The sequence below is a fragment of the Rhinolophus sinicus genome, chromosome 12, assembly GCF_057876585.1.
Source record: "Rhinolophus sinicus isolate RSI-liver-muscle chromosome 12, RSI-T2T, whole genome shotgun sequence".
NCBI lineage: Eukaryota > Metazoa > Chordata > Mammalia > Chiroptera > Rhinolophidae > Rhinolophus > Rhinolophus sinicus.
The window spans coordinates 52,976,056-52,999,733 of NC_142512.1; the positions used below are offsets into that span (position 1 = coordinate 52,976,056).

Consider the following 23,678-nt stretch of genomic DNA (forward strand, 5'->3'; position numbering starts at 1 on the left):
CATGGAGAGGAGCAGCAGTTCCCCCATGGTGGGAAAGAACAAGCAGAGAGGCACAGCAAGACGGGTGGTGGCCATAATGGGGCGGCCATCAGGCTGTCTTGGGCCCGGAGAACGTCTGGCTGACCCTGGATGCCATGTCTCTCCATTGCCTCGACTGAGCCACCATCAGTGTTTGCCTGCGGTCACTGCAGCAGCAGCTTAGCCAGTTTCCGCACTCACCTCGCCAGTCTCTTCGTGTCCCCCACCCCCAACGGTGGCTTCTGCCACCACATAGTGGTCTCTCGGTTCCTCCAAAGGGTTTCACAATGCACTGAAGATCTGTGCATTTTACTGTCTGTACGTTACGCCTTATCAGACACTGCAGTAAGGCGACCGGTGCAAGAATTGCATTAGAACTTGGCAGAGAGCATACAAAGAGGTTTTCTCCTAAATCTGTTTTTAACATCTGAAAGCAATCTATAATAAAAGTCTTCACAACGACCGACATATTTGCTTGAGGGTAATACCGATTCCAGACCATAGAAAAACTGAGGACAAATTAATTGTGTCCTTAAAAACGGTTGTCTCACTCTCCCTGGGACCTGCGGCCTGCCCTGGAACCCTGACTCCTAATCCTAATTCTCACAGAGTCCTAGCACACGCGTCACCCCTTCCAGCGGAGTGCCCGGGGCCCCAGCCAGGCCCGCCTTCTCCTGTCATTCTTCCCTGCATGGCAAACACTTGAGTAGAATTTTCTGATCGGGGCCAGCAATTGATTGAAAAAGTAGCTTAAGCAACTACTGTGTATGTGACACATGCACGCTATACACACCTCATTTTAAACTGAAACATACACAGGCACATTCCTTGGCTAATTTTTTCAATGTAAGGCCAGGGCCTTTTCTCTGAGTGTGGGTTGCCTCTATTGTCTATTTGCCAGTTTGGATTTCCTTAAAGCAGAGGAAGAACTCAAAGATACCTGCAAAGAAATCCGAGTGTGAAATCCTTCTGGAATTTCACAAAATGTTTACAGTTGCCCACATCAAAATAATGTTTTGGCAGGAACATGACTTGAAGATGCCAAAGTCATTCGAAAGTGGTCCGGTCGGTACTCACAGAAACAACTCTCTCTCCACTCACTCAGGTACAACACAGCCTCCGAGCTCAGAGCCTGTGGAGCTGAGCTGAGCTGAGCGGCTGGGTTCCAACCCCTGTGCAGTTCTTTCTTAGCTGTAGGCCTGGGTAAGTTACTTAACCTCTGTGCCTGTTCCCCAGCTGTAAAATTGGGGTTTGGGCTATTCTTGTCGCTTCATTTTTTTCTGTGATGTTAAGTGCAGTTCTGTAATTACAGTAACTGCCACAAACAGGTTTGGGAACAAACAGCTGACTCCTGACAAGCATCCAACTTAACTGCTGGAGCCAAAGTGCAAGGATGAGCTGGAGACCAGCCCACTGGCCGGGAGCATTGGGCAGGCCAAGGGCATTAGTCAGGGTGTTTTACAGAAGAAAACGCGAAGCGTCAGGTAGGCCAGGGGTCAGTGCAGCCCAGGATTGGGAAGGACCTCGCTGACTTGCCCGTCATCTGCCTCCTCCCGCCCGGGCTGCCTGGCAAGGTTTACACAGCACAGGGCTCCGACATGCCCAGGGACTGCTAAGTGGTACGAAGTGGGGCCTGGGCATAGGCCTTTAGAAAAGCTCCTAGATGATTCTACAAGCGGGGTTGAGGACGGCTGCTCTAGACGGCTGGACAGCAGGGCCTGGCACAGCTCCTGGCCACAGCAGGCACTTGAATCCTGCCCTATAAAGAATGGTGGCTACCAGGTTTCACACGCCAGGGCACTGGCCCCATTGCCACTTCCTAGCTGCCCTATTGCACCAGTGGGTACTACATGAAGCTGCTGAGGCCGTGCCTGAGAGGCAGGTCCCGAGGGAGACATTAGGGCTCCACAGGAACCCAGGGCCTCCATGTGATAAACACTTCCACCCACAAACTCATTCCAGGAGGTGCCAGCAGCAGCTGCAGTTAATTATTATACACGATGCACCACAGGAAGGGAGCAGTCTGTGTGGCAGTTCCAGCCCCAGGGCTTCCCGAGCCCTGGACAGGTCCTTTCATTCGACAGGTCATCTAAACAGTGAGCGGAGGTAGGACCCAGCCACAGGTGAGGCGGATGGGTGGCTTGGAGCAAAGGCTCTGGATCCAGCCTCTTCCTCTACCCACCGCAAGTCTGACTTCACTTAGTTAGGTCACCTCAACCCACATACCCTGAGCAGCCCCCTCACAAATGACATCACAGAAGGGCAGACACAGCTGCGGGTAAGGGTGAAAGGCAGACAGGGACCAGGGGTTGCTAGGCAATGCGCCCTGGCCCACCTCTGTTCGCTCTGGTGACAGCAGTGAGGTCTGGTCGGGGCCACTTGGCAAGGAGAACACCTTTTCCTCAAGTTGCTTCTTGAAGGCAGAGTGCAGCTCTGGTCACCTGCTGGCCAGTGTGGGGCCTGACGGACTCCCCTCTCTTAGGAAACAGGAGTGTTAACAGCAGAATCAGGTAATGACTGCCTTCTTCTCCACCTGTACTGCCTTCAACCGGCTACAAGCTTGCAGTCTGCCGATCTTAGCTATGTTTCTAGAAGACTAGTTAGTCCTACTGTTTTTAGCTGCCTCCAGAGAAGTTTACTAAGGTCTCAGCTTCGGTCAGTCGACTCTTGGTGACTCTGGTCATCTCTCAGAATGTTTCCCAAACGTTGGTGATTGAGGCAGGACAAAGAGGAAGGACCTAGAGCAGTGCTTTTTACATTCTAGCTGAGTAGGTCTGAGGATGGGAGAGGAAGTCCTTGCTCGCACCAGGGCTGCTCAGGAAAGGGGTGAAGAACCCGGAGGTAGCCTCCCAGAAAAACCCAAGGGTCCCCTCTGTGGGTGCCAGTCCGTCTCCTGTTTCTACAGGGAGGAACGTCCATTTGTTGCTTGCCAGAGGCATCGAGCCCAAAGACCCACCTCCCCTTCGGTGTCTACGAGCTGCAGAGGTGGGCCAGCTGTTTGGAGGTTGCTCCAGAGGGTGAAGTTGGGGGTGGAGGGGGTGGTGAGTAGCACCTGGGCCACGGCCCTGCAGAGGGCCCTGCACTCAGGGCCTCTGTCCCCTTTTCCAGGTTCACATGGACATGGACACACTGATAACTAAACAGAAGCACCTCTGGAATGATGAGTTCTGGGAGAACCCCTGGGACCAGGGGAGCCTGGCAGTGATCGGCTTATTCATCACCATGACCCTGTTTCTCATCTTGTTTGCTACTATATTTGGTGTGTGCTCTCCGCTTGAGAGGCGCAACCAGTATGAAGAGTCGTGACCTGCTTTCTGGGGGCCAAGAATGGGGCCACCTGTTATACACGGTCAAAACCCCACGTACCTTGTCCTCAAAGCCCTCTGAACAGTCTGGAGTTACACTTGTTTTTATATGATTGTGTGATAAGTGGCTGTCTTCTCCCCTGGACCAAGCACCAAGAGCAGGGGACGGGTCCCTTTGTGCTCACTGCTGTACCCCCACGACCAAGGTGCCTGCACAGAGTCAGTACCCTCCAGTATTTGCTGGTTGAACAAATGGATACATGAGCAACTGAGCGAGCAACCAGATAAACCGAAGTCTGCTGGGCTGTTGGCTCCCACAGCGCAGAGAATCCAGGAGATGACAGAGCCCAGCTCAGCCTAGACCTAAACACAGAACACAGAGCTGTCCTTCCCTCTCAGACAAGGTGCCAGAGGTTGCCTCCAGCCTAATTCCTGTTCCTTTTGACAAGGTAAAGAGCCCTGTCATGAACAGTCCTTTTGACAAGGTAAAGAGCCCTGTCATGAATAGTCAGATGTGCTGCATGGCCAGAGCTCAGAGAAGTCACTGCATGCAGAGAAGAGAGGAAACGCGCTGGTGTCCCGCTCTGGTCGCATTCACCTGACGCAAGTGTCTCTTCTGTTGGTCTAGAGATGCCCAGGTAGCCCTCACAGGTCCCACCGCCCCCATGCCCCCAGACCCTACAATGCCGCCTTTGTAGAAATGTACCCACCTCTGCCAAAGCCACCACACTGGCCTGTCCCTTGCTGCCAGGTCCCCTCCCTTAGCAAACAGCTGCTTCAACTTCAACTCAGGACTATTCTTAGAAAATGGGCAACTATCTGGAGGGGAAGGGGCCTTTTCTTCACGTTACACACCATTTATGCAGTAAAGAAACATTGCCAACTACTCAAAGAGCAGTTTCAAATCCAGCCACACCAGCGGTGTTTATTCCATCCCAGGCCCTGGAAGTCTTGGAAACTGGGACCCTCACAAGTAGCAAATGAGACAGGAGAAATGAGGTTGCACAAGGGGCAGCAGAAGACCTACTGATGCCCGGAGCCCCCAACACTAAGAGGCTGCCTGGTATGAGGCAGGAGAAATAAGGGCTGAGGCCCCAAGAAGACCTCGCCTCCAGGCTATGGCAGAGCTGACTCCTGGACAGGCCTGCAGGCCTCAGACTCCTCCCAGACAAGACCTCGGCCAGGATCATGTCCAGCAGAGGGGACTCTTACGATTAGCAAGGACACTTGGCCCTTTCATTATGAGTGGTTTATTCAAGGAGCCTAAGGCCTAATTTAGCACCTCCCTGTACCAGTGCCTAAAAAGGGCTCTGGTGGCAATGGCTGGGTGGTCGCAGGGGAAGGGTGGTCCTGGCACTGCAGCCAACCACCTCTGCTCGGTGTGGTTTTGCCACAGAGGCCAAGTGAGAGATGGCTGCTTGGAGAAGGACAGAGCCTCAGTCCAGGAGCCACCGACTCACTGGTGAGTAGGAGGGGGTGGGAATCCCAACACCGCCCAAATAAGCCTCTCTGGTCTCCAGAGGAGAGTCCCAAACATCTGCCAGACACCAGTCCCATGTAGTAGCAAGCTTCACGCTTTAAGAATCTAGTTGTGCAAAAACCAAGATGGCACATGCGTATGAAAATGTACATGTCATTGAATATCGGGAGATCTGGGATTAGTGGCATCTGTCTGCTACGAGCTTTGTGACCATGACCTCTCTGGACCTCGGTCTGTTCCTCTGTAAGTCTGCAGCGATCCCTTTGGCCTCACCTACCTCACAGGGCTGTCCAACAAGATCTGACCAATGAGAGCAGAGGAATCAAAGAGCTTTTTAGACCAAAGGGCCACACAAGTACCGGGTGCTCCCAGCTTGTCCCGTATCCTCCTGGACGTCCCTCACACGGCGCACACACAGCTGCTCGTGCCGGGAACCCACCCTGCCACACCTGCTTGTCACCGCAGCTATTAGGCTCTTTCATGGCCTCCACCACCAGCAGATGCAGAGAAAATAGATAAATGGGTTCCAAGTGGGCAGGCTGGTGTTATGTTAGAAAAGCTGATTTCTCTCCAAGCATATTACCCAGCCCTGCGGAGAGATAAGCTGGGTCACATGCCTCTCTTTGGGTCCCGGATAAGAGTCACTATTACTCAAGTGTAACTAGTGGTCCAGCACAGTGGCATGTGACGACCACAATGCCAATGGCTCAGAATTGGTCACATGACTCAGGACTGAGTCACTCATAGGGTCAGCCATTCCAGGAGGGGCTGAAGTAGGGTGGATGGACAGCTGCCGAAATATTCAACGAGTCCTCACACTCAGTTTCTGGGACTTTCCCCAGAAGAGTACAAGGGTACTGACTTCCAGGCTGCCTGACAGGAAATGTCCTATGCAATGGCCTTTGGCAGGCAGGGGTCCCTTGGTGACCCAAGAGTTCCTCCACATTAGCTGGTTAACTAGTGGGTGCTGGAGGAGGAAAACATCTAACACTTTGTTCTAGAAACACACAAAATAAGTCACTCACCCTGAGTCTTCACAGAAGGTCACCAACGCATCAAAGGCCAAGATAGCAGCTTTATCAGATGCTTTGTTCCCTCTCTTTTCCTGGAGACAAGAAACAACTATTCAGCAAACGTCTTACATAGTTGGACCACCTTGCAGCCCAAAAAAATGATGAGGGAGAGAAATATCAAATGATAGTAACAAAGCAACTACCATACAGGCCCTCGAGCACATGAGCTCATGCACTGGCACTTTAATTTCATGGGACTGGGTCCCGGTAATAGGATATCTGGGTCAAAGGGTATTTTACAGTTTACCAGATATTGCTAGATTACTCCCCCCCAAAACAGACAGTAACACTTCATTTTTCTCTTGGCAAAGTGTGGGCACTCTTTCCTGCACATGCCCACTAGCAACAGGTGTTAGAACTCTTTTACATGTGTGTCAAATCATTTTACTTCAATTTGCATTTATCTGATTACTACTGAATGTTAGTATCTTTGGATAAGCTTTTCTGGGAACATTCTTTTCATGTCTTTTGCTTTTTATATCCTTTGTTTTTTCTTGTCAATGGGTGAAAGCTCTGTATTCTCACCTTTAACCTTTTATTTCCCTTCCATGTTAAATATCAGGGGCACCAAAAAATGTACACGAATGTCTTATATTCATTTTTTATCGGTACATATTACTACAGTTTTAATAGTTTTTTTGTTTCTTACAATGTGTATACAGTTTTTGGGAACCCTCTGTATTTTTCCAGATCTATTTATCTATTGACTTTGTTTATGGTATCTTTGCCACATAAGTTTTTTTCATAAGTTCAGGATTTATAGAAATTTAAAATTTTTTTGTGTATTCAAATATATATATATTTTTTTTTTTAAAGATAGCTTTCTGGATATCTAATTTTCATTACAAAAGTGTCTCCAGACCTAGATTATACACTGGACTAACTTTTCTTGCAAAATATCTAGTATACAAATTCTAAGATTCCACTTCCCAATAAACGTCTTTTGGGATTTCAATTGGAACTTCATTAACTACTTATATTAACTTTGAGGAGAATTGACAGTTTCACATCTTCCCTTTGTACCTGTTCAGAACCTGTTTCCTTTTCAATGAGAGTCTAGTTTTCTTCATCTACATCAGTGGTTCTCATCCCTGCCTGCATATTAAAATCAACTGGAGGGCTTTAAAAGAAAAGTCTCTTTTTAACAGCCTGTAACGCTTACTTTCAGGTATTTCACAAGTTTTGTTCTTGCAAATTAAATATCTTTTCATTTCCATTCCTAAGTATTTATGGTAATGCAGAGAAAAGCTATTGCTTTAAAAAATATGTCTTTTACCTTCAGCATCCTGCCAGGTTTTATTATGAATTCTAGTAGATTTCTAGCAGTCTTTGAGATTTTCTGGGCAGACATTTGTTTTTCATTTCTACCTCCTGTTCTCCTTGTCCCTGTGAGTTTCTATATTGATTTGTCCTTATGTTGTCATTTTGGCAGGGATCAGAAATAAGCACTGGTGTTTAATCTTTCTTACAAGGAAAAGTCTACACGTATCCTTTTGCAACTTCACACATTATGCTTTGAGGGATTTATCCGTGTTGATTCATGTACATACACTGGGTCATTCTGAACTGTTCTAGACAGCCGCTGCATGACTGACACACTGTTTACTTATGCAACGCCCGGCAGAGGAAGAGTTCTTCACTGTCATGCTGTTGCACCAAACATCCCTGTACACCCTTGTACATGTACAACCTTGTACACAAGACAACTTGTCCACCTAGAAGTGGAATTACAGAATCAGAGACCAGTATCCTCCACCGACACGTGTCACCTCGTCTCTCTTACCAGTTTGCATTCCTGAGAACATTGTGAGTTACCCTTTCCCCACATCCTCACCAACAGTGAGTATAAAGATGTTTCCCAATCTAATGAGTATAAAATGACAGTTCGTCATCTAATTCGCATTTCTCTGATTCCTAAGTGACATTAAGCATCTCTTCATACACTTATTAGACATTCTGGTTTCTTCTGTGAAATCCATACTTTTTGCCATGCAGCTGTTCGCCTTCTAGTTCTTTACCTGTGGAGTTCTCTACAATTTCAGTCAACTATGTATATTACAAATATCTTCCCCAACAATGGCTCATTTTCCACTTTCTTTATGGTATCTCTCATTATATAGACGTTTTCAGTTTGAATTTAGTCAAATAGAAAGTATCTTCCTTGATGGTTTCTACTTTTACAATCTTGACATACTTTTCCTTTCCTCAAGGCCATAAAATGTTTTTTCCTCAATTTTACACTTTTTGTGGTCTTTAATCATCTGTAATTCATATGTGCATGGTAATGGGAGGTAGGGATCTAATTTCATCTTTTTCTAGCACCAATTATTCAATATTTCACCCTTTTTCTGTTGATTAACAATGCTATCTATCATACACCCAGTGCCCGCATATACTTGGGTCTGTTTCTAGGCTCTCTACAAAGAATATATAACCAGTTTGTTTGTTTTTTAAATGCTAAAAACAAGAACAAAGAGCTTATAACAATATGGGAAAATGCTTGCATAACAACACTCATTAAAACAAGGCGGGACTGACCTTGATTATGTAAAATAACATGCACACACAAGACTTACTAAGATAAATTAAAGAAAAAAGTCTAACCTAACTTGTTGCAAGCTTTCCCTCCACTAAAACACAATTCCCCCCTTACTGTACCATCTAGCCCCTGAAGTACTGCTGTAGCTTACAGAAGCTCAGAAATAAGCGACGTGAAATCGGAGAGTGGTGGGTTCAGGCAGGAAGGACTTTTACTGGCCAGGACTTACCTGGAGTTTTGCTACTTCCTTCCTAATCAGGAAGCTGACTTGGTCCCGGTCATGCCTGGAGTAATAGAGACGACACCAGGAAGGCTTCCCGTCCCTGCCTGCCCGGCCAGACTCTTGGTAGTACCCAGCCATAGACTTGGCAATATTCCAGTGGGCAACAAACCTGTAGGATCCAAAGGGACAAGCGCATGAGCTGTGGCAGAAGACCTGACGGGAGGAGTGATTCCGAGTCAGTGGAGCAGGTTCTCCAGTGTGAGCGGGAGCGGCGCGGTGAGCAGGTAGAGGGAGAGAGGATCCCAGAATTCAGCATGGCTAGGACACCTGCAGTCCATCAGCAGGCCTCCTTGCCTTGGAGCAGCCCGGTTTAGAGGCCATAGCACTTAAGGAAGCAATTCCAGCACATAGACAAAACCAAAAAAAACCACAAAAACAAAAAACTCATAGCCAGAGGCCCAGTGGACTTAAACAAACAAGATTAGGCCACTTCTGAGCTGCACAGCCTTGAAAAGTCCTTTGTAACCTTTGAAGAGGGAAAGGGATAATATTTATGAAATACTTACTATGAGCCAGTATATGTATTGTCTCATTTAATTGTTACAGTCAAAATCATGCGAGGTAGCCCCATTTTAGAGACACTGAACTTGAGACGCAGAGAGGTAAATTTGTACCAGGTGACATAGCAAGGGAACAGTAGAGCTAGGATTGGAGCCTTTGGGTGTTGACGTGAAAGGTGGCCCCTAACGAGATACCGCCAACCCAGGGCCCAAACTCTGATTCCAAAGTCCACGTTCTCTCAAATGTAGTAATTCCGTCCCTGACCAATTCAGGGTCATTGTGAGTCTTAACAAGATCATGGATACAAAAGTGCTCTGTCAATCACACAAGGCATTACTGTTGGTGTGAAACAGAGCAAAGGGGTTCAGGCTGTAGCCCAGAATATCTCCAGGTCAGATGTGGCTAGAGGTAAAAGACTTCCCACCAGCGGCCAGTGTGGGCCGGGGAGGCTGGGATGCACCCGTCTCCTCCAGCCTGTCAGTAAGCAGTAACAAGGAAAGATGGGGACAAGCTCTTGGCCTTGACTTCCCACAGGGAGCAGTTTAACATGGTTCATCCCACCCCCTCACTGGGTCCACCTGCTAAGACGTGAGTGAACAGAGCTGCGTTAATGGATGAGTCTGACGGTCTTCCTGCCACCCCATCTACTGGGGGAGCAGGCTGCACAGAAACTGTCAGTATGCGAGCTATGTACTAGGGACCCTCTCCTGGGGCCTCCTTTCCCGCTGGCCCTAGAAGGAGCACACGGACCTGATCCTCTGGGAAGAGCACTAGGCAGCCCACCTGAGCCAGGCCCCAATAGGGAAGGTAAAACAAAAAACAGGGCTCACCTGACGTTGGCTTTGTCCACTCCCATCCCAAAACTAATGGTTGCGACAATTACGGGGACCTTCTCCTCCATCCACTCGTTCTGTACCAGTGTTCTTTCAGAAGCCTTCAGACCTATAGAGGAGGGGGATTTGGGAAAGGGAACTCGCATTTCCCTTGGAGTCTACCTTGGGTTTGATTGTAAACACACCCTGACTCCATCACTTACCAGCTATGTGACCTTAGGCCAGGCACTAAACCTCACTGAGCCCAAGCTAACAAACAGAAAGACCCTACCTAGCCTGTATGTGGCACAGAGCACTCAATGAATGTTAGAGCCAAGATTCAACCCCAAATCCATTGGCCTCCAAAGCCTGTGCTCTTCCCACACCACCAATACCTGGGCTTATAAAAACTCATCACCTGTCGTTGGTGTGGGCACAGGGTTATAAAAAGAATTCAGGAATCACAATTCTCATTTTAGACCTCATCATGTCTAGACTCCCTTTGGTGGATTTAAGTGAATCCCTTCAGTTCTGCCTGGGTATCTAGAAAAGATGACAGACCATCTGCTGATCCGGGACTCACAAGAACAAGAGACTCGCTAAGAAGCCTCTGAGAGTGAAGAGGACCACATGGCCTGGACGGCTCTTACCTGCGTGGTAAGCCTTGGCATTCACTCCCCTGTGACTGAGCTCTATTGCCAGCTGTTCACAAGCCTCTCTGGTCCTGCAGTAGACAATGCCGCAGCCACACAACAACTGAACGGGAAGACAGGAACAACAGGAGGGAAATCAGCATTGGGGAAAACAAAACTATCAGCCCGTCCTACTCTGGCCTGCTTTAAGGGAAGCTCCCCACTCTCTCATCAGCCGCAGTCTCTCCTGGGGCAGGCCACCCAGCAGGGCTCTGCCGCCTTCTAACAAGGCAGGATCAAAGCAACTCAAAACCCCACCTATCTACGTAGCTCCTTTGCCTCCTCCCCTGAAACCTGGGATAAGTCTGCAAAGGCCACCGGTTCTCACCGAAGGATTCTACGACAAGGGAACCCCATTAAGGGGAACAATGCCAGGAAACCAAAGGGACAACTCTCTGTGCTTTATGACGCTGGGGCTAGTCCCGGCTAAAGAAGCTAGAAAAAGCAAAGGTCTTAGAACTCCAGTATCCATTTGTGCTGCAGAGAGCACCCCACTGCTCCAGGTACATCTTGGTCCCCCAATCTCAGTGCCCTCACCCCTTTATCAGCCTTCCGTCCAAGAGCCTTAAGGCAGAAGTCCCTCAGGTTCCCATAGGGATCAGGAAGCAGTTCCTTGAACTGCACGTCGTAAAAGAGGTTGGCCCGGAAACAGGGAGTCTTGAAGGTGGCAACCGGTTGCTTCAAGTGGAGAGCAGCAAACACATCCTCTTGGACCTGCGGGGTGGCTGTGGCGGTCAGAGCCACACATGGGGTATGTGCCAGGCGGGAGCGCAGGGCACCCAGACGCAAGTAGTCAGGACGGAAGTCGTGCCCCCACTGGGAAACACAATGAGCTTCATCCACCACCAGGTAGGAGAGCAAGTGGCGGGACACCAGAGAGTTCAGGGTGGGCTGGAAGGAGGCGGAAGCCGCCATCTCTGGCGTGATGTACAGAAGTTTGGTCCGGGGCTTTTCTTGCTCCAGGTCAGAGAGCAGCTCCTTCTTCTCCTGGGCCGAGAGCTTCGAGTTCAAGGAACTCACTCGTACCTTCAGGGCCAGCAAGTGGTCCACTTGGTCCTGAGGGGAGAAGGGGGACAAGACACAGAGGGGAGTATAACTGGCCCTCAGGGTCTCAGAAAGTCATTCTGACTCCTGGGTATTTCCCAGTCAGAAAACACCTTCCTCCCACCCTCCAGTTTGTCTTCTCTTTGCTTATAAGAAGTACAGAAGGTAAAGTGGTTGAGAGGACAGGCTCTGGAGCCAGACAGACCTGGATTTAATCCTAGCTCACTTAATTGCCAATTGGTGCTTAACCTTAACCTTTCAATTTTCTCACTCTCTTTCTCTCTCTCTACTATAAAAATAGTGACTACCTACTAGGGTTGTTGTAAGAATAAAATTTTACATCTCAAAGGTGATATTAATGCTCATAAAACACTTAGCACAAAGCCTGAGACCTAGTGAAAACTCACTAAGCACCTGTCATGGTTCTTTCCAGTCTCTCTTTTTCTTCACGGTCGATAGCACTTCCTTATTTCTGATTCTATTGGCCCAGCTGCAGGCCTTAAATATAGTCAGAAGTGCAGAGCAGATGTTAACAACATCCCAGTCAGTGTCTCATCTGCTTTTCTGTGTCATAGTTGCGCCCTTGCCAGAATAAAACAGGACACCAGAGATTCCCCATTATTAATTTATCTCTATCCATCTGCATCTTCTATTCCGTCAAGAGTGTACATGTGTATCTATGAGAGGAAGTGGCATGTGTATACAGATACAGTTCCATACTCCCCTGGACAAAAAGTAACAAAGAAGGGTAAGAGACCTCAGGCTTTCAAAACAGAGAACTCATTCATAACCCAACAGAGTGCTATATGCTAGTGGGGAAGTCCACATCTGGGCAATTCAGAAACGCAATATACCGTAGAGAGAGAGATAATCAAGTCAACGAAAATAAGAAGCAGATGACCAAAGAAAGTAGAAGTGAAATTGCCAGCGATAAACAACCTTTCCCTAAACTTTTTCGGCTACCATCTCATTCCCCTAAGCCTCACCTGAATCAAAGCAATGAGAGGAGAGACTACGATGGTGATGCCATTGGCCAGCAGAGCAGGGAGCTGATAGCAGAGGGATTTTCCTGCCCCCGTGGGCATGCACACAAAGACATCCTTGTCACCTGCAAAGATACAAGAAGACAACACCTCAGTGTTTCCTGTCTTTTACTCTGTCCTTCATCAAGGCTGCTGAAAATTAAATGAGACTCTAGTAGAGTGTCTGGCACATAGTGGGGGGGAGGGTGTCTCAAAATAATCCTAATTCCTTTCCCATCCTTTCTATGAAAAGGGATCGAGGGAGATTTTGAAATGTGCACAAACCATTTCTGGCAATGGCAACAACAACCGTAAGGTTAAGAAATCTGAGTCTGCTGGGATACACGTGATTGAACTAAATAGTCATGAAAGCCAAATACTTCTAGATGAGGGGGCATTATCTGTGTAGACATGGAAGCAATATCACTTGGAGGTCTTTTGTTTGTAAATATTACGATGTAGTTAATATTATACTGCTGCTCCCCTCTTGACAACCTCCATTCACAACATATCTCAGGTTTATATTCTTATTTCTTCCTTCCCTATTTGGGACCCAGACCACTCAATCTTTAACAAAGGGATTACCTAGTTCAGTGACTGGGTTAGGCTATTCCTGCCACCCCCACACAAATGAATGAGAATGGGAATCTATGAACTGTTTTCAAAGAATCTGTAGCTCTGGCTAGGAAGTAAGAAACAGAACAGCTGGGTGGTTCTGTCAATAAAACTGCAAGTTTGGGGTGACAAGTCTACAAGATTTCCAAAACCAATTAAGGACCAAGGGTAGGGAAGTCGGAAGGGTCAAAAGAAGGGTGTTCTGTGGCAGTGCTACGGTATAGCTTGCAAAAGTGTAAACACAGGTAGTTTGGCAATGTTACCTTTCACTACAGCCATGGTCGCTCTCTCCTGTAAAGGCGTCTTAAAAGAGTCAAACCTGAAGACCTTCTTCAACGTGCTCCGGACTCGACGCTCAGGGTCAAAGGGAGAGGAATGGTAGGTGCTCATCTTAGCGACAGATAGTGGCCAAAGGTTAAGGCAAAGGTGATGGCATATGGTTGCGACAAGAACCCTCTGTTCTGCTTTTAAAATACTGCTTATTTTTTCTCTCTGAGTATAAATTTGCTTTATTACACTCAAGCGATATATTATTTTCAAGTAACACAGCTCCAGGTGAACAGCCTCAAGCAACACATCTCTGGGTAATTAATATCTCCACTTTTATGTCCGTGATAAGAAAAACACTTAACTATCCCAGGCCAGGGTACATAGCACAGAGCTAAAAATCAGATCACGAGAAGAAATACAAGTGTCCTCGGAAAAGTTAGGAGAAGGTGGAATTGTTTTTCTAAGATCCACCGTCTGCTCCTTCTATAAGCATAGTCATAATGACCATTCTTCCTCCCAGGACCTCGACCCCTTCTTCCCAACTCCCAGAGGAGAGCTCTTCCCTTTTCCTCCTCTGAGCCCCAAACCAGCTCTTTTCTCCCTTCTTCAGCCAAAGTCTCCTTCAGCCAAAGTCTCCCTCTCTTCACCGCAAGATATCAGAGCCAGCCGTGGGTCGACCGAGAGCGAAGGGCACTTGTTGGGCCGTTGATGCCCGCTGGCTCGGGAACTACTTGATGACCCCCATGAGCCTCCGCCAACTCGGAGAAGCCAAAACACTGGGCAATCACTGTCAGGTAAAACCCATACACCCTTGTATCCGTCGCGCAGTGATGACGTCGCGCTAGCGCTAGCGCGAGAGGCGGAGACAGGCGCAGAAACGGCCGTTTTGATTGGTTCCCTGTCTGGAACCGGCGCGGGGTCTCCTGGGATCCGAAGTCGCCTTGTCACGGAAGTGGGCTTTTTGCAGTCCTAGGGGTAAGCCGCGCCGGGGCTGTGGGAATAAGATGGCGGGGAAGAGGAATGTTCTGTCTTCTCTGGCAGTTTACGCAGAAGATTCAGAGCCCGAGTCTGACGGCGAGGCTGGAGTCGAAACGGCAGGCAGCGCGGCTGGTGAGACCCGAGTAGGGAGCTGGAAGGGGAGAAGCAGTGTCTCCTCGGAATGCTGCTCCCCTTGCAGGGCGGGAGGGAAGGAGATGGTCATTGTGCCTTAAGTATTGGGCCCTGAAGCCCCTAAGAGCGATTGGGGTCCTGGGCGAGACCGAGCGTTAGACGCTCTGTGGTAAGAGTGGACCGTTGATTCGATTATTCTGCGGAAAGTTACCGAAAGCCTCCGTGCCCGGCATCTTGCAGAGCAGAGGGATGGGCGTAGGGCCGACCAGTACCTATACTCTCCGGGCCTGTTTGATGGGAGAGAGCAATGAGTAAAACGTACGTGGAGGGTGATAAAGGTCGTATCGTATTACCTTTATAACTTTTAACTAGTGCCCTAGACACATCTTGGAGCTTAGAAAATATGTCTGGTTTCCACTGCGAGAGAGTAATTTTGTAGATGTGGGGTAGGGTCCGGGCATGCGTGAGCTTCCCAAGTTTCCTCAGTGATTCCGTTACTTTGTGAGTTGTTAAAACCCCTCAGTGATTTTGTTCCTACTCAGGTTGAGAATCGGGGTGTTAGGAAGTGGGAACAGATTCACTTGGGAGCACAGAGAGGCAGTAAGTTACCTAACATATCTGGGCCTTGGTTTCCTCATCTGGAAAGTGAGGGGGATTGGACTAGGTTAGCTACACTCAGTTCTTTGTGGTCTCTGCAAGTCAAGAGGTTCTCTGGTGGTTTTCAGTCATATGTATTGTTTGGGAGGGTTGTTGTTATTTGTTTTGTTTTAAACGTAGAGAAAATTGTTTCTCAAGTAGATGTGGTTGGGAACTCCTTGGAGTGCCCCCTGTTCAAGGTCCGGTTGCTAGGGGAGGACACACAGAAATGAGGATGACAATACTTGTGGGAGAAGATGCGTTCACTGGTGCCTATAATGCAGAGTAGTCATCGATAGAGGTACTCAAACAACAGAATCTGGGGCCTAAGGTTTGCATTTACAGGAGATGTAGGTTCCCTTTTTAATCTTCAGATATAGTTCTGGTCACTCAAATCACTAAAAGGTTTTCTTGCATTTTCCCCCCATTCATTCATTTTATGTTTTTCTTTTGTTTAAGAGGAGAAAGGCGGATTAGTATCTGACGCCTATGGAGAGGACGATTTTTCTCGCCTCGGAGGTGATGAAGATGGTTATGAAGAAGAAGAGGATGAGAACAGCAAACAGTCGGTAAGTAAATCTGTTCCCAGATCCAGAGCTGCTCAAAGCACCATTTCATTTGGCAGAAACTTTCTGAACTCTTCCACCAGCATTCCATTTCTTGCCTAATTTCATTCCTTCCCTCACCCCCACCCCGACACTTTGGTGTCAATTAAGGAAACTGGGTTGGCTATCAGCAGTTCTGCTTGAAAATCAAATTTGTTTTCACCTGGACCATTTTGTATTAACCTTTAAATTGAAGTTTGGGGGAAAAGTGGACTATTTTACTTAACCCAGATGTCAATGGGTGTTTCATGTTGGTTTTCCCTATTTATATAATTATCCCATTTGTAACAGTGTATTAATCCTAATTGGTGTATCATTTACCGTTTCCCCAAAAATAAGACCTAGAATCAGCTCTAATGTATCTTTTGGAGCAAAAATTAATCTAAGATCTGGTATTATGTTATATTATATAAGACTGGGTCTTGTATTAATTTCTGCTCCAAAAGACTCATTAAAGCTGATTGTCTGGCTAGGTCTTATGTTTGGGGAAACATAGTACATATATAATCAACTTTATTATTTTTATCTTGGTTGGTAAAAGATTAGGCAGGAAAATTTTTATTATTGTGTATGTGATTTAATCCTTCTTAACATTTTACTTGGCACTTTTTTATCACAGTGCCCTTGGTTCTTGATTACAAATCTTGCCTGAAGTTTTAGTATGTGTTGGGTAACAAAGAAAAGAGAACTTGTGTCTTAACCAGAAAGACTTTAGCTACACTATTGTGAGTATCACGAGCCAGAATTTGACAGTTTGGAGAAAAACAAGGACTCAGGCTCGTGCTTAACACAGACATACAAAATTGAATCTGGATATTTAGCAACAGCTTTAATTGGAACACTCAATGTACTTTACTCTTTGTTTGAAAACTTGGTTCTATATTGACATTTAAATGTTACCATTAAAGTGCTTTCCAAAGTAAACAAAACCGCTTTGTATTTTATGCTCTTTTGGAAGGTATTTTCATGCTCTTAGCCCCACCATTAATGCTTATAATTCAAAATTGACTGAAATTGGTTAGAAAAGCTTTGCAAGTTGTTTTCTTTTCCTGAATTGCCTGAAGTGCATACATACTGCCTTAACATCCATTCCTATTTTCTTCAATAAATTTGCATGGTGCGTGTTTTTGAATCGTTATTCCACCTTTACTTTGCTTCGAATGTTCATCTTTAAGCTTTATTTCATATTTTAGTAAAATCCTCTCCAATCCCAATGTAGATATTCTAAAATGTGATTGTGTTTGGCTGAGCTACACCTCCGATTGAGTTCATTTTAAGATTATGGAGTTTCTATTAAAAACCTTTGGCCCACTGACACCTTACAGGACAGCTAAATCTCAAAACTGTTAGTACAGTTTGTTCAAGTCTCTCAGGTGATGTTTATATTAACATCTGGAGTGCTGTTTTGTTTTGGGGTTAAAGTGTAGCTTGATTGAAAAAAGCAGTTTTAAATCAAACTTCATTTTTTCATGGGTGTTAAAGACCCCCTTGCAGTGGGGTGTTCTGGGTAGTGAAACACATGGATATAGTTACTTGATAGGGGAGCTGATTTTTGACCTTCGTTAGCATTCAGTGGAATAGTGGACTAGCTTGTGTGAGGCCAGTGCACACTTTGGAGAACGCTTGGCCCATGTGATGCTTTGTGTCAGGCAGAACATTTGGATAAGGAACAAGGCTGGATAGGACGGGTCAGTGGCAGTTTTGTGAAAACTTGGATGGAGGCAGGGCCCACTCAGCTGGGACCCAGGAAAGGCTGGGCATTGCCTTTTAGTCGTGCCTTTCCAGGGTCACTTGCCCTGGTCATTTGTTGCCTACCTTCCTGCTGTTCACGTTGGTGCAAATGCTACCGGGTTGAAGTGCGGGAGTATAGTCGTGTGTGGGTCATGACACTGATGGTGCATGATGTCATGATAGGTCTGAGTCGGATGTATTTGTGTGTATGAAAGGCAAAGAATGCAAAAAAGTTCATGTTCCTGGTTTTAAATCATTGATACTTCACTGGAAACAGTATGTCTGTTTTATCCTGTGGGGCTTGGTGTTATTTCTGAAGCATATTGTGGGCTTTCTCCATTTTTATGTATGTGATTTTTAGTGTCAGGCATTTTCATTGATGTAGACTATGCTGGAGAAACGACTTTGAGCTGCTGGGGTTCTTTTTTTCCCCGCCCAGAACATCTTCCTTTCCCTTCTCTTTCTCCAGTTCTGGGTCATATGGTAGGGGAGGGGTTCTTGTGGGGGGACCCTGGCTGGGTAAATTTGCTCTAACCCCTGGTTATGCATGTGAGAACCCTCAGGCCCACTCCTTCAAGCTTAATCCTCTAAATTCTTTGTCTTGTAGGAAGATGACGATTCAGAGACTGAAAAACCTGAGGCTGATGACCCAAAGGTATTTGGTGTTGGCTCTGGTGGGTGGCTGGATGCGAACAAGGCATTTTAACATCATGGCTCAGTTCATATGTCTGATCATGATCTGTCCCACTAACCCTGTGCAGCCGTGTGTAAATTTTCTGGGATGAAATCAGTTTATAAAGGAACCTGGAGACCACTCTGGAAGGAAGTAGCTTGGATTTCCAGCCTTGCAGATACGGTGCCAGATCTCCAGACTAGAAAGGCAAACGGCCTGGCTGAGTATAGCAGCCCACAGGTGCTCTGCATCTGGGTGGGCTTCGTGGGGTCACTGTCCCTGCAGGTGGGTTACATACGGGAATGTTTCTAGAATCAGGAAGCCATCAGGACTGCCTTGTGTACTCTGGGTTCTCATTAGTTGTCTGGACGTGAAGAAGGGCCAGCGAGGGTGAGACGAGTGAGGCCTCACCCCGCTGCTGAGCTGCTCTCAGCCTAACCCATTTTCCCAGGCTTGTGCCCTTCTACTCTTGGATAAACGTACAGAACGGTCCTTTTGGAAACAGCAGAGCCAACCCTTATACTTCCATCCCAGTAGCAGCCAAGAATAATTCGCATTTCCTGTCACACTGCTTGACCCTATTGTGATGAGGGTTAAGACTCACCCCACTCCCTTGTGTTGGGTAGGCTTTCTGGACTGTGCACTGGGCATTATTAGTCCAAGTGTGCCTGCTGGGGAAACATTCTTTAGGAATAAACTTTTTTTCCCCCCAAATAGAAAGACTGATTCCATCTTTATAGGCCTGGAGAACAGGGATCAAATTTTGTGATTAAAAACTGCTTTAAAACCAGCTGAGGCCCTTCAGGGTGACCTAGTGGAATTTAGGCAAATTATACCCAATTAGAATCTACATGTAAAACATTAGTATATTTGAAAATGCAGCATGAGCTGTTCCAAATTTGAACTGATTCTGTGATTGCATAGAACTGTGTGCAACCACTGAATAAACCCATGAAAGGCTGTGGGCGATACAGAGAAGAAAAATCATTTTACCAAGAAAGTTTTGGCACGAGCATGCAGGAGGAAAAAAAAAAGTATCCTAGGAACTGCAAATGCAAGCTCCTTTCTGTGCCTGGTAAGCAACGCAGGCCCAAGAACTCATCCGGGCATTATAGCGGGTGGGGAGACCTGCGCCTGGACCAGCGAACTTGCAGCTCTGCTTGGGCTTGTAGAGAGAAAATGGTCAGCAGTAGCAGGATTGGTTTTCTTAGTATTGGGGGTGTGAGGGCCTTGGAGCCTATGCGTAAAATAAGCCTGAGGAGCTGCTAGCGTTGTGATTAAAAGTTTTGGGGCTTCAATGCTAGAAGGAAAGGAGGATTTTTGCAACCTGGAACCTTTATATGTAAAGTTGCCGGAAGCTGGAGCCTCCTGGGGAATGTCGCCCTTTCTGGAATACAGTGATTCCCACAGTAAATCCCCTGGGAATGACATGCCTTTATGAGAGGAAGACCAGCAAGGAGGGCAGGGGGCAGAATTGGCAAGTTTATTCATGTCTTTTATGCTCAGCTTCTCCTTTCTCAGTCCCACAAGAAGCTGTGTCATTTATACTTGCTCCTTGACTGATGTGCTTTACTGTATTTCATTCAGTTACTTGAATTTCAAGTCTGAATTTCAAAAGTTTTCATAGAACAATTTCTGTTCCTGTTGGGGAGCCCTCAGAAATCAGAACACAAAATCCAGCCCTCAGAGTAACTCAGTGTAGTTCTTTTGGAGGGGGTCCCCCAGTCCTCGGTGGCTAGCAGAGGCCCACTGGGGGATAGAAAGACCGTGAGGCCTCCTGGCATCTCCAAGGACTAGAAACAGCCCCCAGCCCCTTTCCTTAGTCCTGGCCCTGACTTCTTTTCCTGCAGGAGCTGGCAGCAGACTGCCTTCCAGGTAACGGCCTTCACCTCAAACCCCTCTTGACTCTCCCTCTATTCTGGAACCTTTTTGGCACATTTAAGTTTCATTTCAATTGATGTTTTACAGTATTTTTGTATTCTAAACCCTAATATTGAATATTTCTGCCTTAAGTATGTGAAGTTTCTAGCAATAAGTTATGTCACCAGAGGTGACATTTGTTTTGTTAGCAAATAGATTGATGTCATAACCATCTTTTCCACTAGATGGTACTCCTTCCTACTTTGGCTCTTTAAGATCTGCTTTTAATTTTTTACTACAGCAGTTCTCAGAACATTTTGCTTCCTTCACACAATTAAAAATTAGGATCCCAAAGAGCTTTTCTTCATTTTGGTTTTATGTGTTGATATTTATTTTTTTAGAAGTTAAAACCAAGAAAAAATTTAAATATTTTAAACTTACAAACCAATTCTATATCAACATAAATAACATTTTTATGAAAAATCACTATTTCCGAAACCAAAAGAGTTATACAAAGAAGGCATCGTTTGTCAATTTACAAGTTTCCTTAATGCCTAATGTCTAGCTTAATAGACAGCCAGCATCTCATAACTGCTGTATTCAATCTGTTGCAATATGTTGTTTTGGTTGAAGTATTTGAAGAAACGCTGTCTTCACAAAGATAGGTTGCCGGAAAGAGAAGTATTTTAATAGCCCTTCAGGTAATTGTGGATAATCTTCTCTGATAACTTCATCAAAACTCAGCAAGTGCTCGTTTTCCAAAGGTTAGTTGCAACGTGGACTTATTAATGAACTTTTGTACTCTGCTTCATTAAAATCCCGGGCCTCTCTTGCACTTCGAGTGGTTTTTACCCATTATGTGATCTTACGTCATCGGATGCTAGTGGGTTGGAAAGCATTGGTTCCCTGTGTATGCAGATCTCCTCAATGCTGACACATTTTGTTCTGTAATATCCAGAAATAATCATATTTCTTGGTGTCATGACTGATCTCCTCAGACAAGCCATTAAGGATTGGGAAGCTGCCATGCGCACATTGGGGGTACACACTTTCCCAGATTCTCATTATTGCTGGAGAGCTTGGATTTTATCATTGTCGATCAGTACTATCAGAGTTTTCCTTACAGTGACAGCGTTCGTTTTTGGAAAATTTCTGCCAAACACCCAAGTCCAAATAACTATAGTTTGTACGTCAGTCATTCCTTCAAGTAAAAATGGGGTCCTGTGAAGAAAGCAGCTAGTGCAGAGTGGAGCTCAAATAACCACACAAATGCTTTTCCTTGAGATAACCAAGTGTATGCATCTCTCTCATGTCATCATACAAAATGCCAAAAAAAAAATTGTACTCAAGGATCAAGTGAAATTGGCTTTTTTTTTTTTTTTTTTGAGAGGACGACTACTGCTAAAATTCAGTGCCGCTGCCTTGATTTATTCTAAAGGGCCAAGAAGTTGACCCACCATTGCTCCTGTAAATGTCAACACAGTGAAAAAGGCAAATAACGTTTTAGTGTTAGGAAAATAATGGTGACCTTGCAGACTCCCAGGGGTCCACAAATTCACTTTGAGAACCACTGTTCTTCAAAAACTAAAATCTTGGGTGGGTGATATTAAAAAACTGGTAACTGCTTTCATTGCTGTGTAAGTACCTGTTAAGCTGTTAACCTTAGGGGGCCATGAGCTTTGTTGGGGGCCGGAGAGCATCCAGAGTAAGACAAAGCAGCCCAGGCAGTAGGAGCAGTTAAAAGACCTGGGTTTGAGTTCCAGCTGTCCTTGGGGAAAGTCCCTGAACCTCAGTGTTTCTCATCTGGAAAATAGGCCTAATAAAACATACCTCATTTGTTTTATGAGGATTAACTAAGCAAAATGTAAATACCTAGCTTAATAGTGTCTGGCATGTGTGTTTTCAGTAGTTAGGTGCAAGGACCAGTACCTCCTCTGCTCACTTCCCAGGCTTGTCACGCATGTCGTTGGGCCTGTTTTGGAATATTGAATTCCTCATTTAAACTGGAGTGTGCTCAGAGGAGAGAAATCTTAAAGGTGAGGGGACTTCCCACCACGTCACGTGAGAAACAGTTAAGGAGCTAGGGGAGAGAAGACTGAGGAAGAGCTGGGAGCTATGTCTGCTGTTCGAAGGTCTAGTAAGGCAAGGGAGGTGGCAGCTAGATGAAGCGACACAGCGTTACACAGAAGTGTGCCTTCATCTGACGAACTTTCTGTCATCTCCGGCCCAAAGTGGGTCGAGCTGCTTCGGTCCGCAGGAAGCTCCCTGTTCTTGGACCTTTCACATGAATTTTAGGAAACCATTTGTCAAGAATGTCCTAAAAGACGTTTGTGGGTTGGACTTGGACTAAACCCCCAGGGGTTTCCTGGGAAGAGACTTAGGCCTTATGGATGAGCAAAGTTGAGTATTCTCTAACTTCACTATCTGTTGACTTTAGGTGTGTAGAATACAAAGACTAAGAATTGTCCTAATTTTTCTCTCTCTGAAGTTTCGGGTTACCAGTGAGTCCAGAGTCCCATATTTGGGAGTTTGCGTAAGAAATGATGACTCCAGACCCACCTCTGGGGAGCCTTTGGTCCTGACCCATCCCCTGGGGTGGCTCTGGGGGGGCGGCGACTGCCCTGAACTAGAGAAAAGGAGGCTGGAGGAGGTGGCCGAGCATTCCACAGGAAACACTGCTTCGGCTCCTCTGTTCCGTCGTATCTGTTTCTCTAACTTCAATTTTCCGGTCTTACCCATTCGGTAAGCAGCCCAACCCAGACGTTCTGATTGCTTAACAGAAGGTGGCACTGCTACCCTGGAAAAAGTCAGGTCGAGAAGTGGCAGTCCTCAGTCCAGCTCCTCACTGCAGGGACAGGGCGCCTGGTGGCTTAAGTGTTTCCTACATGTGTTTACGCTTGGCACATGAGCTTCCCTTTTCACCGCTTTCCTTTGTCCATGTTTTACCTCGATTGCCCTGGACCATTTTCCCTTGTTTATTTTTTTCCCACTCCCACAATTCCTGTGGATGAAGGTATTTCCACTAACTGTCCCTGACACACCCTTCCTTTGAAACCAAACATGACATTGATGAGCTGGCGGCAAGAGAAAGCTGGAGCAGCCTGTCGCCAGCGAATGGGACTGGCTTCGCTGGGGTGGGACGCCGGCCTCCCTGTGGTGCTGTGGTCCCAGCTTTGACCCAGGGAACGAATCCTCCTGGCCCAAGGAGCAAACATCTGGCAAAACAAAACAGTGTCTCTGGGTCAAGGAGGTGGTGTTGGGTGGGGAAGAAATTATCCTGGCATTTTTTTTAAAGGCGTGTATAACCCCAGTTAAAAGAAAACATTTTAAAAATTCTTCGGGCCCAGAAGGAGTGCAGAGACATGGAGACGTGACTTGGAGCCAGCCTGGTGGACCTGGAGTCAGGGGG

The 23,678-nt window shown here is 46.5% G+C and overlaps 3 protein-coding genes across 6 annotated transcripts in view; 2 read left to right on the forward strand and 1 right to left on the reverse strand.

Annotated features, from left to right (window-relative positions):
- Positions 1-14,489, reverse strand: part of RECQL5 (RecQ like helicase 5) — a 30,360-nt gene extending 15,871 nt beyond the window's left edge. Inside the window, exons 1-7 of the mRNA XM_074320292.2 lie at positions 13,648-14,489; positions 12,734-12,855; positions 11,241-11,759; positions 10,662-10,767; positions 10,030-10,141; positions 8,645-8,807; positions 5,829-5,908 (exon numbers count right to left, since the gene is read on the reverse strand). Of these exons, the coding sequence (XP_074176393.2) occupies positions 5,829-5,908; positions 8,645-8,807; positions 10,030-10,141; positions 10,662-10,767; positions 11,241-11,759; positions 12,734-12,855; positions 13,648-13,774 (1,229 nt within the window). The 5' untranslated portion in view covers positions 13,775-14,489. The remainder of the gene's footprint in view (positions 1-5,828; positions 5,909-8,644; positions 8,808-10,029; positions 10,142-10,661; positions 10,768-11,240; positions 11,760-12,733; positions 12,856-13,647) is intronic.
- Positions 1,119-5,836, forward strand: ERLN (endoregulin). Of its 3 annotated transcripts, XM_074320293.2 has the most exons (3): positions 1,119-1,221; positions 2,924-3,003; positions 3,127-5,836. In XM_074320293.2, exon 3 carries the CDS (start codon positions 3,133-3,135, stop codon positions 3,322-3,324), a length of 192 nt encoding a protein of 63 aa, XP_074176394.1. In that variant the 5' UTR covers positions 1,119-1,221; positions 2,924-3,003; positions 3,127-3,132; the 3' UTR covers positions 3,325-5,836. The 3 variants fall into 3 exon arrangements, with proteins under 3 accessions (XP_074176394.1, XP_074176395.1, XP_019601091.1); XM_074320294.2 differs by lacking the exon at positions 2,924-3,003 and having other exon boundaries at positions 1,121-1,221; XM_019745532.3 differs by lacking the exon at positions 1,119-1,221 and having other exon boundaries at positions 2,800-3,003.
- A 117-nt stretch (positions 14,490-14,606) lies between the features above and the next one.
- Positions 14,607-23,678, forward strand: part of SAP30BP (SAP30 binding protein) — a 32,259-nt gene continuing 23,187 nt past the window's right edge. Inside the window, exons 1-3 of one of the 2 annotated variants that reach the window (XM_019745529.3) lie at positions 14,607-14,764; positions 15,860-15,969; positions 18,344-18,391. In XM_019745529.3, the coding sequence (XP_019601088.1) occupies positions 14,659-14,764; positions 15,860-15,969; positions 18,344-18,391 (264 nt within the window). In that variant the 5' untranslated portion in view covers positions 14,607-14,658. The remainder of the gene's footprint in view (positions 14,765-15,859; positions 15,970-18,343; positions 18,392-23,678) is intronic. The other variant, XM_088802387.1, reaches the window with a different exon arrangement.